Source organism: Mya arenaria, chromosome 1 (assembly GCF_026914265.1).
Source record: "Mya arenaria isolate MELC-2E11 chromosome 1, ASM2691426v1".
NCBI classification, from domain to species: Eukaryota; Metazoa; Mollusca; class Bivalvia; order Myida; family Myidae; genus Mya; species Mya arenaria.
Window position 1 is genome coordinate 57,123,745 of NC_069122.1, and position 12,986 is coordinate 57,136,730.

General features: G+C 35.0%; 1 protein-coding gene and 1 long non-coding RNA gene across 2 annotated transcripts; both read left to right on the forward strand.

Annotated features, from left to right (window-relative positions):
- The first annotated feature begins 932 nt into the window (after window positions 1–932).
- Window positions 933–2,645, forward strand: LOC128228219 (guanylate-binding protein 1-like). Its single transcript, XM_052939390.1, has 3 exons — window positions 933–1,010; window positions 1,582–1,691; window positions 2,234–2,645. Exons 1-3 carry the CDS (start codon window positions 933–935, stop codon window positions 2,643–2,645), a joined length of 600 nt encoding a protein of 199 aa, XP_052795350.1.
- Window positions 2,646–3,551: 906 nt separating this feature from the next.
- LOC128237860 (uncharacterized) lies at window positions 3,552–4,327 on the forward strand. The gene is made up of 3 exons (XR_008261629.1): window positions 3,552–3,669; window positions 3,903–3,984; window positions 4,173–4,327. It is a non-coding gene; the product is annotated as an uncharacterized LOC128237860 (long non-coding RNA).
- The last annotated feature ends 8,659 nt before the right edge of the window (window positions 4,328–12,986 follow it).

A 12,986-nucleotide genomic window follows, 5' to 3' on the forward strand; every position in this document is an offset into this window, starting at 1 on the left:
TGAAATGTTTCTCCATATAACGCCCTTCCTGCGAGATAATTATACGACTGTCATTCTTTGGATCGACAGCCTTGACATATTGTCCCACAAAGGTCGTACAAAACATATTCTCTTTGTGAACGCTACTACGCAAATCTCCAAAACATACTTTAGTCCTCTCTGAAGTACCCCCGCTTAAAGTATATGTGAAAAATATATAGTATGTCTTATGTGGTAGATGCTTTAGCAATTTTAAAATCCATCACTTCCAATAGATTTCAGTGTAATAGCCCTGCTTAAACCAGATGACAAAACAATTCGCTGTATTTGAACGGAGTTTAAGTAAGCACTGCGCGACAAGTGCGACAAGGCGTTTTCAAATCATACTTTATTCATTTGTTTTTGTACTTGTAAATATTGAAATTTGGTATTTATTAAGTCACTATTTTGAATATTTCGTCCAATTCTGCCAAAGACAAAATGAACTTCGTTATAAACACGAATGTAAATGTCACCCAGAAGAAGGAATACAATTTAAGTACTATGTAATCATCGTTATCGTATACATTTACGAACTGAAATATGTTATTCCTGTATTTCATAAACAATAAGTTCTATATAAAACGGAACGGAAACAAGTAGAGTTCAGTTTCTTTGTCTTTGACAACTACGAATCATAGATTTATATGTATTTCTTATAAGTCTTATGATAATCATTTATTTATGTTTACAATCGATATAGTTTATCCATGTGTTGCAAATAAGGCCAAACTTGTAACCAACTCATTAATAAATATTTTAGCCCTAATTGAACGACATGCGTTGCGAAATTTTGCCCATTTTAAATTGTCTCAATTTGATACACATTGATTGAATTAAACATATTTATAGTTTCAGGAGAATGTTTCAATGTTAGGCATTCAGTTAATGCACACACACAAGGCATATGGATCATGTGCAGACCTCATCCGACTCAAGAAGGGAAAGTTATTGTTTTTCTCGATACGGAGGGCATCGATGATCCAGAAAAGGTTTGTTTCATTGATCTTAGTTCTTTATGCGGTTTGGACAGTTTCCATTCCGGCGATGATTGAAGAAAATGCTGAATGGATTATCGTGCTTCCGAACTTATGTGAAAACATCACTATTTCGAAATTCAACAAAGGCGCATATGTTTAAAATTTATCTTTTAAACAGGTTTGAGTGCTGTTCAAAAAGTTTCAATCAACGAAACTTTCCGCGTTCAGCACAGTGATTCGACTGTGTTTCAATGATAATTGAACTCTTTATGAGGGTTATACTGATGTATTCAACCTTTACAAATTGAGTTCTTCACATGAAAAAGATCTGAAACAAATATTCAACATATTCAATTTACGATTGATGTAATAAATTGTATTTTAGGTAGATGCTTTTTTATAGCAACAACATCTTTATATTTTCTTTAACACAAACAATTTCATATTCCGAAAATACAAAACATAAATTGAATTAATTGCTATTTTGTGACGCACTTAATAACCAATCAACCGCTTCAATTCCATAAGGAGTGCAGGCTGCATTTATTGCCATTTATACAAAGAACATAAACCTAATTTGCAGGTTGATATTCAGGAAGACACTTGGATATTCCTCATTGCAACATTGCTTTGCAATGTACTTGTCTACAATACAAAAGGCGTATTTGACGCATCACACATCAGCAAGTTCCGGTAAGGAATTTCAAATTATCATGTTTAACGTTTTTCCTGTCAAATAATTGATGGAAGAAAGATAAGAGGGCGGTTACGTTTGTTTTAATGACATTCGTATTCCTTAAAAGTTAGATTTTACGTTATATTAACATGGTTCAAGTCAGAACACATTTTTTAAGACCGATGACGCTTGATTCATCGGTTTTAATATGATATTTTATGTCAGTCAGTTTCATTCTTTTGCGACAAATGATTTTCTTGATTGTTTTGCTACAGGCGCTTAACTGGTTGTTGCATTCGGCCAACTGGTTTCCTTATAATACTTGAAGTGGCTCAAACTTTGGATTTGCCTCATTAATAACAAATAAAAATACAAACGTGAAAATTACATCTGGAGAGTATATGCTCGTGAAGTAAACATAGGTCAGGGAGTTTCTTGTGAGTTATTTGAGCCACTGCAAACAAAGAGTTTACCGCAGTTAGAATAATATTTGACAAAATAGACACTATTCATTGTTACCATAATAGTAAACATCTTCATCTGTTTTCTAAAATTACAGGTTTCTTAAAGTGGTTCATTCTAATGTGACGGTTGCAAAAGGTGCAAGTGAAGACGACAGTTTCCTTGACTTCTTTTTTCCGAATTTGGTTCTTGTTTTACGAGATTTTGGACTCGAATCCGATATATCGAAAGAGGTATTCCTTGAACAGCGATTAATGTACAAGAAGGGGAAATCGGATAGTGTTAATAAATTTAACGAACCAAGGCGTCTTATTCGAAGATATTTCAAGAGAAGGACATGCTTTGACATCCCTATCCCATGCACGAGGCCCGACCAATTGGAATCTATGCCGGATTCAAAGATTGAGTCCGATTTTCTGCAGCGGGTTAACGACTTGCACCAATACCTTTGCGAATGTAGCCCAAAGAAACTCATATCAGGAAAGCCTGTAAATGGAAGAAGTAAGTAAATTCCCGATCAAATTTGTATTCCTATCTTTGAAGGCAACACTGTCCCTCTTAGTTTAATCTTCAGTTGAATTGAATGATCAAGTTATAATCGTTAGGGCGAGTTTCTGATGTTAAGGAAAGGAAAACAGCTCAACTTATTGTATCTATATATTGATTATTATTTAACAAATAAGCCCTCAGATTCTTAAATTACTTTAATAACAGCATACTTAAATGCATCAACATTATTTCATAAATGGGAACACTGTAAATGTTTATTCAACAAGTGTTTGTCTAATTTAAGTGCTGAGAACGCTGATAATTAGCTACATGAATTCCGTGAAGGAAAACACGGCACCGTGTTTAAACGATGCTATGAAACTGATGGCTTACGAGGAAAATCAGTTTGCAGTACAGAAAGCGTCAGAATGCTATCAAGAAGAAATGAAAAAGAAAATGAATAAACACATGCCAAATGAGAAAGGACTTGAAATATATCACAATGATTGCATGGAAGTGGCTGTAAAGAAATTGCGAGAATTAGTTGTGGTAGATGACGGGGATATATTTCACAGAAAAGCGGCAGTAAGTAGGCATTTGTGTTTGGGGATCTTAGAACTGATAAGGCTATAGATGAAGAGTTTGCGTAGTAAAGTTTTGTTGGCTCTGTTTGGGAAACACTATAGTAAACCAAGATTGTGTTTTGGCTAATGTGTCAGTTTCATCTTACTCAAAGTACATATGTTGAAAGTGTTGAAAAGGATAATCATTAAAGTTGGTTATTGCTTAACAATGTTTCTTTGCAAGCGTTTTCTCTTATATTTTAGGAATGTTTCGAAAAACATTTGGAACTATTCAAGTCAATGATGGAAAGAAACTCCATTGAAAGAAGTAGAAGGTCGATAAAAAAAACTGGACATGGAAATTCAACGGAAAATCAAAGAGAAAAAGTATGCACATGCGCATGGTTACAACGAATACATTGAAGACATCGACAATCTTGCTGATGAATTCACAAAGCAGGAAAGTTACCATGGATCAAAGGTAAATAGGTGATATGATATTTAACTTTAGCAATCTTCTAAGAGCAATTCCAAGTATTGTATTCCTTCCTTTTCAATATATACGTTTTTGGTGATTTTATTTTCCTGTTTTAATATTGTTAAAATTGTTATTTATGCTAAAGCATTCATCACCTTCATGAATTGCAATTCAAATATATGGCGAATCATTATGATAAGATACTGCAAATTACTGCAATAATACTATATCTACAGACAAGAGCTGCCTTGCAGGAATATATGGATTCAAAGGTCGACGAAGAGCAACAAGTTTACGAAATGGTTAAGGACAAAACTGGTACGGTTAATGGATTATTTTCGGAGGCTTTTTAACTATATATTTAAATCAGACAATACGCCTTAACAGGAAACACGATGATTTTGATGAATGTGAGAAACTAAGTAGTCCATGGATACATACTTCTTATATCACATCGCGTAAATGTGAAAAACAATGGCTTATTTCACAAATATCATTCTTTTCAGACGATGAAGTTCAACGACAGTTACTTCGCCTTCCACGTACATTAGTGCAGATTCCAAATATAACTCCAAAGGAAGAGTCAGTCAGAAAGAGGGCGCTAGAGTCCATTGAAAAGTTTGAGATTCATGGGCTTATGAGAATTGGGTCGCAATACATTCAAAATCTGGAATTGAAGTTACAAGAAATAGAAAAGGCTAAGGCCGAATTATCAGAAAACAACACATACTATAAGCAACTTGTAGCAGAGTACAATGTCTGGTTGGACATTTACCAACAAGCCAACTTCTCAGTAGATCAAGCTAATCCAAGGTCGATCCAAATGCTGAAGCCTGTCTTAACGGACATCCCTGTTGTCGAAAAACCATCAGAAAATACAGACGGTAAGAAACCGAAACCGAAGAAACAGCCATCCGGAAAACCAAAGTGCCCAATACTTTAACAAAGAACACATAAGGATAAATATTATGGTGATGTTACTATATGTTATACAAACATCGTTTGCGCATAACGGTCTAGAAATAGTCACATTTGACTTTTAGTACAAGAAAGTACATTACAGAAATTTCGAGTTGTATTCTGTAATGTTGGGACACAATAAACTGCGACTACGTATACCCTTTATTGTGCGTTTATTATTGATTGTATTTCTTATATTAAGTATAATTATTTTACCAATGTAATCGGACATTTCGTGTTAACTTTTATGCTCTTTGGCAACTGTGTGTTATGTATTCAGGTTTATTCATAATCAAGTATAAGAATGTAGCAAAACGGTTTGGTCAGCTCATTGTTGTTGTTTTTTGGTTAGTCGAATTCCTTGTACGTTAGTTTCTTTTTCTTTTTGTCTTTTTGTGATATAACACTTGTATTTAGACAACTGTATTATAGGTTAACCAGATGTTTTATTCCCTTTTCTTTCAGAAGGACTTTCTAAGTATAGAACATGTCATTAGTAAAATAGTTTAAAAACAAATTGAACTTTATTTATTTTGTAATTGTATGGCACATCAGAAGTTAGCCTGCATTATCATTTAACTACAATTGTGAGTTAAATTTTGTTACATGCACAATATAACTATTAAAGCATAGCAACCGATAACGGTGTTCTTTGATGCACTAAATGAAAATACTATAATTAACAAGATTAGGAATGCTAATTCACGTGAAACTACTAATACTTTCGCTTTAAAATCTTATTTTAATATCTTATGGGGTTTTTTTGTTTATAGACATGCGATACAAAATAAAAGTACATCAAAAAAAGCCTTAATCATCCATAAAGTTATACAAAAAAGTATAAAAATACAATTCACATCAACAATAAAATATACTTAAAAATATACAATATGGAGCATTTTAAACGACAGCAGGGATATTGGATGCACCTGTATTTGTACTCGACATAAAGAAGGCGAAATACGTTGCTAACATCGACGAGAACATAAGTTTATGGCAGCAAGTTCATTATAATGGCGACTAGGCTACTATTCCTTCAATAAAACATGAAAAATATTCGAGCATTTCACTTGGTTTTCCATTAGATTGGTATAGGATGCTTTATTTTATTGTCTCTGTACGGCAATTGCGAGCATCCTCCCCACGCTCCCGCGCAACCGTCACAAGCAGATGTTGGATCATTTAAGCAGCGGTTTCTGCAGCACATACGAGAACACATTTGAAATAAGCTGCATATGCAAGTATATCGCAGTTAAATCTGAAAACCAGCGAGTCACTTATTTTATGTTGCTATGTGCCGCTGACGCCGATCGGTCCAATAAGTTTGTCCGAAAAGTGTAAAACAAATAACAGCTACTAATGACAGGTGTCATTTTGTATTCAAGATGATTTGCAAGCTACCCGATTTGAGTCACGTTACGTTTGTAAAACAGTTGTTCTACGTCGATGTCGCATTAAGTAATTCGGCCATCTAGGTCAGTAAACACTGTTCACTGAGCAAACCTGAAATATGAATGAAGTTTCAGATGTGAATGATACAACTATGGGAACCTATAGTTTCTTACATACTTTAAGTTCTGCATGCTTCGTACCTGTAGTTTCTTCTTTAAGAAACGAATTATGCGTGTTGTTGTATAATAAAGAATAAATTTGAATTCCGATGCGAAAGAAGCAAACAAGTAAATAGCCAGAATTGTTTTTACATAAACCATTGGATCGACAATACGTGGTTTATAAGAAACCAAAAGAATAGTATGTATTCTAAAATGATGTGTATTTTTTCATGCAAAAAAGTATATACGTCCCATATTTATATATCCAACAAAATATAAACATATAACGTTATCGACAATGCAACCTCTAGAATTTAACACAACAAAAGAACACGTATTCGCATACCCGGGATGACATTATTACCAGCACAAAATAACAAAAAAAATGTCTATACACTTTGAGTGTATATTGTATCATTAATCTACACTGTAGACTGCATGAAATATAACGTACGGTACACTTGTACTGATATAGTACATCATGCATAAAAGTCCAAGCTAAACAAAGATATAATCTGGTTGTATATTAAAACGATTTCATATCATAACCTCTTTTAAAATTGCAAACATAACAAGAATATAAAAGAACAAAAGAAACAAGCAAGCTTTTATAGCACCGGCTACAGCCTACAGTGAATATATTACAAAATAAAGTAGCCTACATCATCTCAGTATATAAAACAATAAATCAAAACTCGACAAAAACAAATAAAATATGATGTTTCGAATGTTCCCAATACTGCAGGCGCAGCTCTTCTAGTCTATTTAATTTGGCGACAAGCCATATATCGAAGTTAATATATATTAACTTCTCTTATCTTTATAACATCTTTTCCATGAAATGACAATAACTCAAGGTTCGTTAAGACAGGGAATAATAAATTGTCTGCAATAAAAGTTCTAAAAGCAAAGCACTCATGTGAATAGCATGGCAATAACACAGTTTCGGTTTAAATCGTGCGTGCTCTCTCACAAATATTATCCACAAATGTGAACGTGCCAAGTGCAGATTCAAGCAATAGGCATTGGTAAAGCTATTCCCTCTAAACATTTTGCATTGTGCAGATCCAAGGTTAGATCTTGTTCAAGCATCATACTTCCAATGTATTGATTACTATTTAGGTATTGAATTTGGCAATTACAGAGATAAAAGTATGTGTGCTCAGTTTAATACTAGTAGGTAGAATAGATGCCTTAATAAGTTAATACACAATCTTTACTCGAAATGAGGAGGGAGGGGAATATATGTACTGTCGACTGTATTAAAATGATATACTAGTATAACATAGTGAGACAAATAGTTCAAGATAGATATTGCGATAATGAACTCGCCATTTTATTCAGTTACCCACCACCTTTATACACATTGTAAATTTCACATAATAAACTACTTAATGTACTTGTGATCGTTTTGCAATCGTAACCAATACCAGGTTAAGCTAGTGAGCTATTATAAGCAAACATAGCAATCGGTTGATCCCTTGTTATTGTCAGAGACATATGTATTTTATTGGTGCCCCTGGTCTTTTATGGTCCGTATATTGGAGGACGGTTAGTTATTGATATTCGTATACCACATTGCACATCGTATTTGTTAAAAATTAATGATGAAATGTTTTGAAACATTGTGTCTGTTATTATGTATAAATCCACCCCATGATGTTGAAATAACCGCTTGGGCGTTACTTATATATAAGGATTGACAGTACCACTGTACCAATACAGCTGTTTTAGTAACGTAATTTCCCTTTTTAAGGGTACTCAGGTGTTCATTTTGTTAACTCATATTACAAATAATTATACAAAAGATATAATAAGATTAAATAGTTTAAATTGATTTATTAAAGGGACTGTACACTAGATTGGCACCAAAAAAGTTTTTTTCTGTAACGAATCCCAGAACAATTATGTATTAAAATGTTTTACTCTTTGATATCATGATTGTAAAAAAAAATACCAAAATGTAAAAAAATCGAGTCGGAGACCGGGCTCGAACCGGGGTCGCAATATTGCAGTCCAGTGTTGTGTCCACTGTGCTACGAAGGCTTACATTAAGCAGTTGAAATATTTAAGTTATATACCTAACATGGCCATATCACGTGATAACATCGACTAGCCAATCAAGCATAAGGAATAAATTCTACTAGGTAGAAATACCTAGTAATCTTTTTTTTAATGTTAAAATACCAAAAACTGCGAAAAATAAATTAATTGCAAACTATGTGGTACTTCAGTTAGTAAGTTTTAATGCATTGTACACATCGATAACAAGTTTATGTCAGTTTTCGACAATTTTCTCTTTTTCGCTATTTCATCATACGGAGTACAGCCCCTTTAATTCAAATACATATATGTATATATATACATCTATTAAAAAATCCTTATTTTATACAAAATTACTACTCAAAGTAGATATTCGCATTAATGAAAAAAGTGTATTCCTCATCAGGTTTATACGTCTCAATTACCCATAAGGCTGTGTATGGTTTTTGTTAGTAATAACGCGTTTGTCAAAAACAATTTTGTAGTCTTTCACTTCACGTTTGGTGATTAAATGTCCAAGTGTCGGATTCCTAACAATCTTGGTTTCATCTACAATTGTAATATGTTAAACTTACCTTTTTTCAGTCACCATATCCTTAATAATGTTAAAATTAATGTCAAGAGAATTTTTAAAATTGAGTGTAATGCCTCGCACCTTGAATGCTGATGTTTATCCTTCTTTGGACCTCCTGTGACAAATGCTGTGATAGCATTATTTGATACTTCATCCGTCAAATCTCCTAAATAGATGGAATCAGTGTCACATTATAATACGCGATTTTCTAATGGTTTTAAAAAAAAATGTATAGTTTGAGACGGGCTTGAGCTGATGTGTATACCGCTATGATGTCATTGGTTCTAGCAGATGCCTCAATGAAATCGTCTATGTGAGCCAAGTCTTATTGCACCGACTTGTCGTTAATGAACCGAGCCCTCTTCACTTGCTGTTGATCACTTGTCATCATATCAAAGAATTCAGCAGGATCAGGTATATAGGTTGTTTGTGTATGGTTTATTCTTTGTCCGAATTTCCCCCCAAAAAGTGTTAAGCATCAATTTGGCTAGAGAAAGTAGGCCAGGGTTCTTCTCTATCTAGTTGTAGTCTAACAAAATTCCCTCTTTTTTATGATACCGCTGTATGTACTTATAGTTGTCCTCTTCCGTTGCTTACCATTTAGGCCACCCACTTGCCTCCTGTTTCACTTTTAAAAATGTATTTACGTACTCCGTTAACAGTCCACCAGTTTTCGTTATGTGGTCATATTATGATACTTCTTCGAAATGCCAAACTTCATATACATTTTGAATGGTATATCCCTGTGACACTGCTTCATTTAGCTCAGAAATGACCCATGTACCAACAGATGCGCTCTCGTTATCACTATGCCCACACGAGCTCTATTGAAATGTTTCGGTACACGAACGACACAAACTAAACATGAGTTCCCCATTGCATTTCATTGGTAAAACTGGTATATGTAGTCGTCTAGGTGCAAGTACTTTGCACTTGATGAGACCTTCGTACTGACTGATGTCCTTGAAATGTTCCGTAATAACTTGAGGATGTCCAATCGATAGTTTTCCTGTCTTGTTTACAAAAGGATAAAGTATTTAAAAAACCTTAATCATCCATAAAGTTATACTAAATTTGTAAAAATATACATTTCACGACAACCGAAAATAAAATATAATTAGAAATATACAGTATGGAACATTATAAACGCCAGTAGGGATATTGGATGCACCTGTATTTTATACTCGACACAAAGAAAGCGAAATACGCTGTTAACATCGGGAGAACATAAGATTAGAGCAGCAAGGTCATTATAACGGCGACTATGCTACTATTCCTTCAATGAAACATATTCGAGCGTTTCGCTTGGTTTTCCATGAGATTGGCATAGGGTGCTTGATTGTATTTTCACTGCACGGCTAGAGCGGGCATCCTTCCCACGCCCCACTTTACCGTCACAAGCAGATGTTGGATCATTTAAGCAGTGGTTTTCGCTGCATTTGCAAGAAAACATTAGAACCAAAGCAGCGTATGCAAGTCTTTCAAGCTTAAATCTGCAAACCAGTCATTTATTTTATGTTGTTTTGTGCCGCTGGCGTATATTGGCTTACGCCTATTGGTCTAATGAGTTTGTCAAAGAAAGCATCAGCTACTAATGAGAGTTGTCATTTTGAGTTCAAGATGATTTGCAAACTACCTTACTTCAGTCATGTTACTTTCGTGTTAAGGTTTACAACGGCGTACCTACGTCGATGTCGCATTAAACAAGTCGGCCATTTGGGTAAGTAAAAACTGTTCAAACTGTCATTGAGCAAACCTGATTGTTTTTTCCTTTTATCTATGAATGAAGTTTCAGATGTGCATGATTCAACTATGGGACCCCATAATATCTAACATATTTGATTAAGAAGTTGTTGAGAAATTGTGAGCTGTGAACTCGTCAAGCAGTGTAACAGTTCCAAAGTAGCTGCATGCCTCGTACCTATAGTTTCTTCTTTAAGAAATAACAAATCGTATGTATTTTTTATATGTTTCGTGCAAAAAAGTATTAACGTAGGATTATTATATGCTCTCTCTCTCTCTCGAATCAGCGCGACTTTTCGTGCAACAAAATATGAACATATACATAATAATAGTTTATTAAAACAAACTTAGGAAGTGTTATGTCCGCCTTGTAAAAATGATGGGAGGGATCATGTCCGCCTTGAAAATATGATGGTGGGGGATTATGTCCGCCTTGTAAAAATGATGGTGGGGGATCATGTCCGCCTTGTAAAAATGATGAGAGGGATTATGTCCGCCTTGTAAAAATAAAGGGAGGGATCATGTCCGCCTTGAAAATATGATGGTGGGGGGATTATGTCCGCCTTGTAAAAATGATGGTGGGGGATCATGTCCGCCTTGAAAAATGATGGTGGGGGATCATGTAAGCCTTGTAAAAATGATGGGTGGGGGATCATGTCCGCCTTGTAAAAATGATGGTGGGGGATCATGTCCGCCTTGAAAAATGATGGGAGGGATCATGTCCGCCTTGTAAAAATAATGGGAGGGATCATGTCCGCCTTGAAAATATGATGGTGGGGGGATTATGTCCGCCTTGTAAAAATGATGGTGGGGGATCATGTCCGCCTTGTAAAAATGATGGTGGGGGATTATGTCCGCCTTCAAAATATGATGGTGGGGGATTATGTCCGCCTTGTAAAAATAATGGTGGGGGATTATGTCCGCCTTGAAAATATGATGGGAGGGATCATGTCCGCCTTTTAAAAATAAAGGGAGGGATTATGTCCGCCTTGAAAAAATAATGGTGGGGGGATTATGTCCGCCTTGTAAAAATAATGGGAGGGATTATATCCGCCTTGAATTATCGATGGGGGGAGTGGATTATGTCCACCCATACAAAAAATAGCGGGAGGGATTTTGTCCGGGGGGGGGGGGTGTCCGGCTTCCGGAAATCTCAAAATATAACACAATATTATTGAAAACGTGATACCTAAGAGTTGGTTAGTCTTAAGTAATACTCTTACGTAATGTGCATTGATTTTATACAATCGAAGGGAAAGAGATCAAACCTTAATTGTATTGTTCGACAGCAGTTCCCATCATCTTGGATCAGAGATAGCTGAAGATACACAACTGTCAGTAGTGTGGGCATTTAGGCCTAAGAAATTCCCCAATCGTTTGCATAGCTTTTCTCCCCTGATACTACTTTGAATTAGAAAACGATCACATTTTAAAGAAAAACTTTTAACGGCGTGGAGTGTTAAAATGGACTGGCCGAAGGCGAGCTCACATAAATCAGCAAATCTAAGTGATTTCACCCTCTATCGATATAGTTGATTGTGGTTCCATGTCCTTTGAAAATCATGATTTGACAAGGTCACTCACAATTGTACTGTCCACTATCAGTTCCAATCAAACAGAAACTGCCCAGGAACCCTTCAAATATATTTGTATGAATATTCCAGAAAACGTACTAACAAACTATGCCCAAACGGTTCATATTATATTCTGCAAGAGAATGCTTTCAAGTTTGTATTTCCTTCCCTCATAAATTGTATGTAACTATTTGACATGATAGTTTGAATCACTCATTAAAATATAATCGTAGAAGGCGTCCTGAACTGAATGAGATGGCGAGAACATTTGTGCGCGTCACCATCTTAAAGTTGTTACCCAATACATGTTTTTAAGTTTTCATTGGCCACTGAACAAAAACACAGATATCATTTATAATACCGTGGAAAAATACAGGGACAAGGCCAAAAATAAAACATAAAACTTTGTTTAAGGACACAAGGCAATGACCCAAACGACAATAAACTATAGACAATTTGTTATATAAATCACGTTATTGGCCGGGCATAATGTACTACACAACTGTATATTTTGTATGTAATGGTTGACCCTAAATTCTATTTATTTCCTTCGAGCATAGCCACTGCATGCATGCATTGCATTTATCTTCATGATTTTTGTAAAATCTTGTGATGTGGAAAATGTCACGTTAGGTTGCAGCTTAAAGCGGCACTTTCGGACCGAACGATTGCCTAACAAATACTGTTACCTGCACCCTGAAGATTAACAAAGTTGATCAATAAGTCTGTCATTATAAAGTAGCATGAACTACAATGTATCTCTGTTGACGAATTAACACTAATAGTTAAAATGCAACTAAACGAATGATTTGCGTATAAAGTTTATTGCAGATAATTGATGATAAACAATTGAATCACAATCTTTATCGTAGA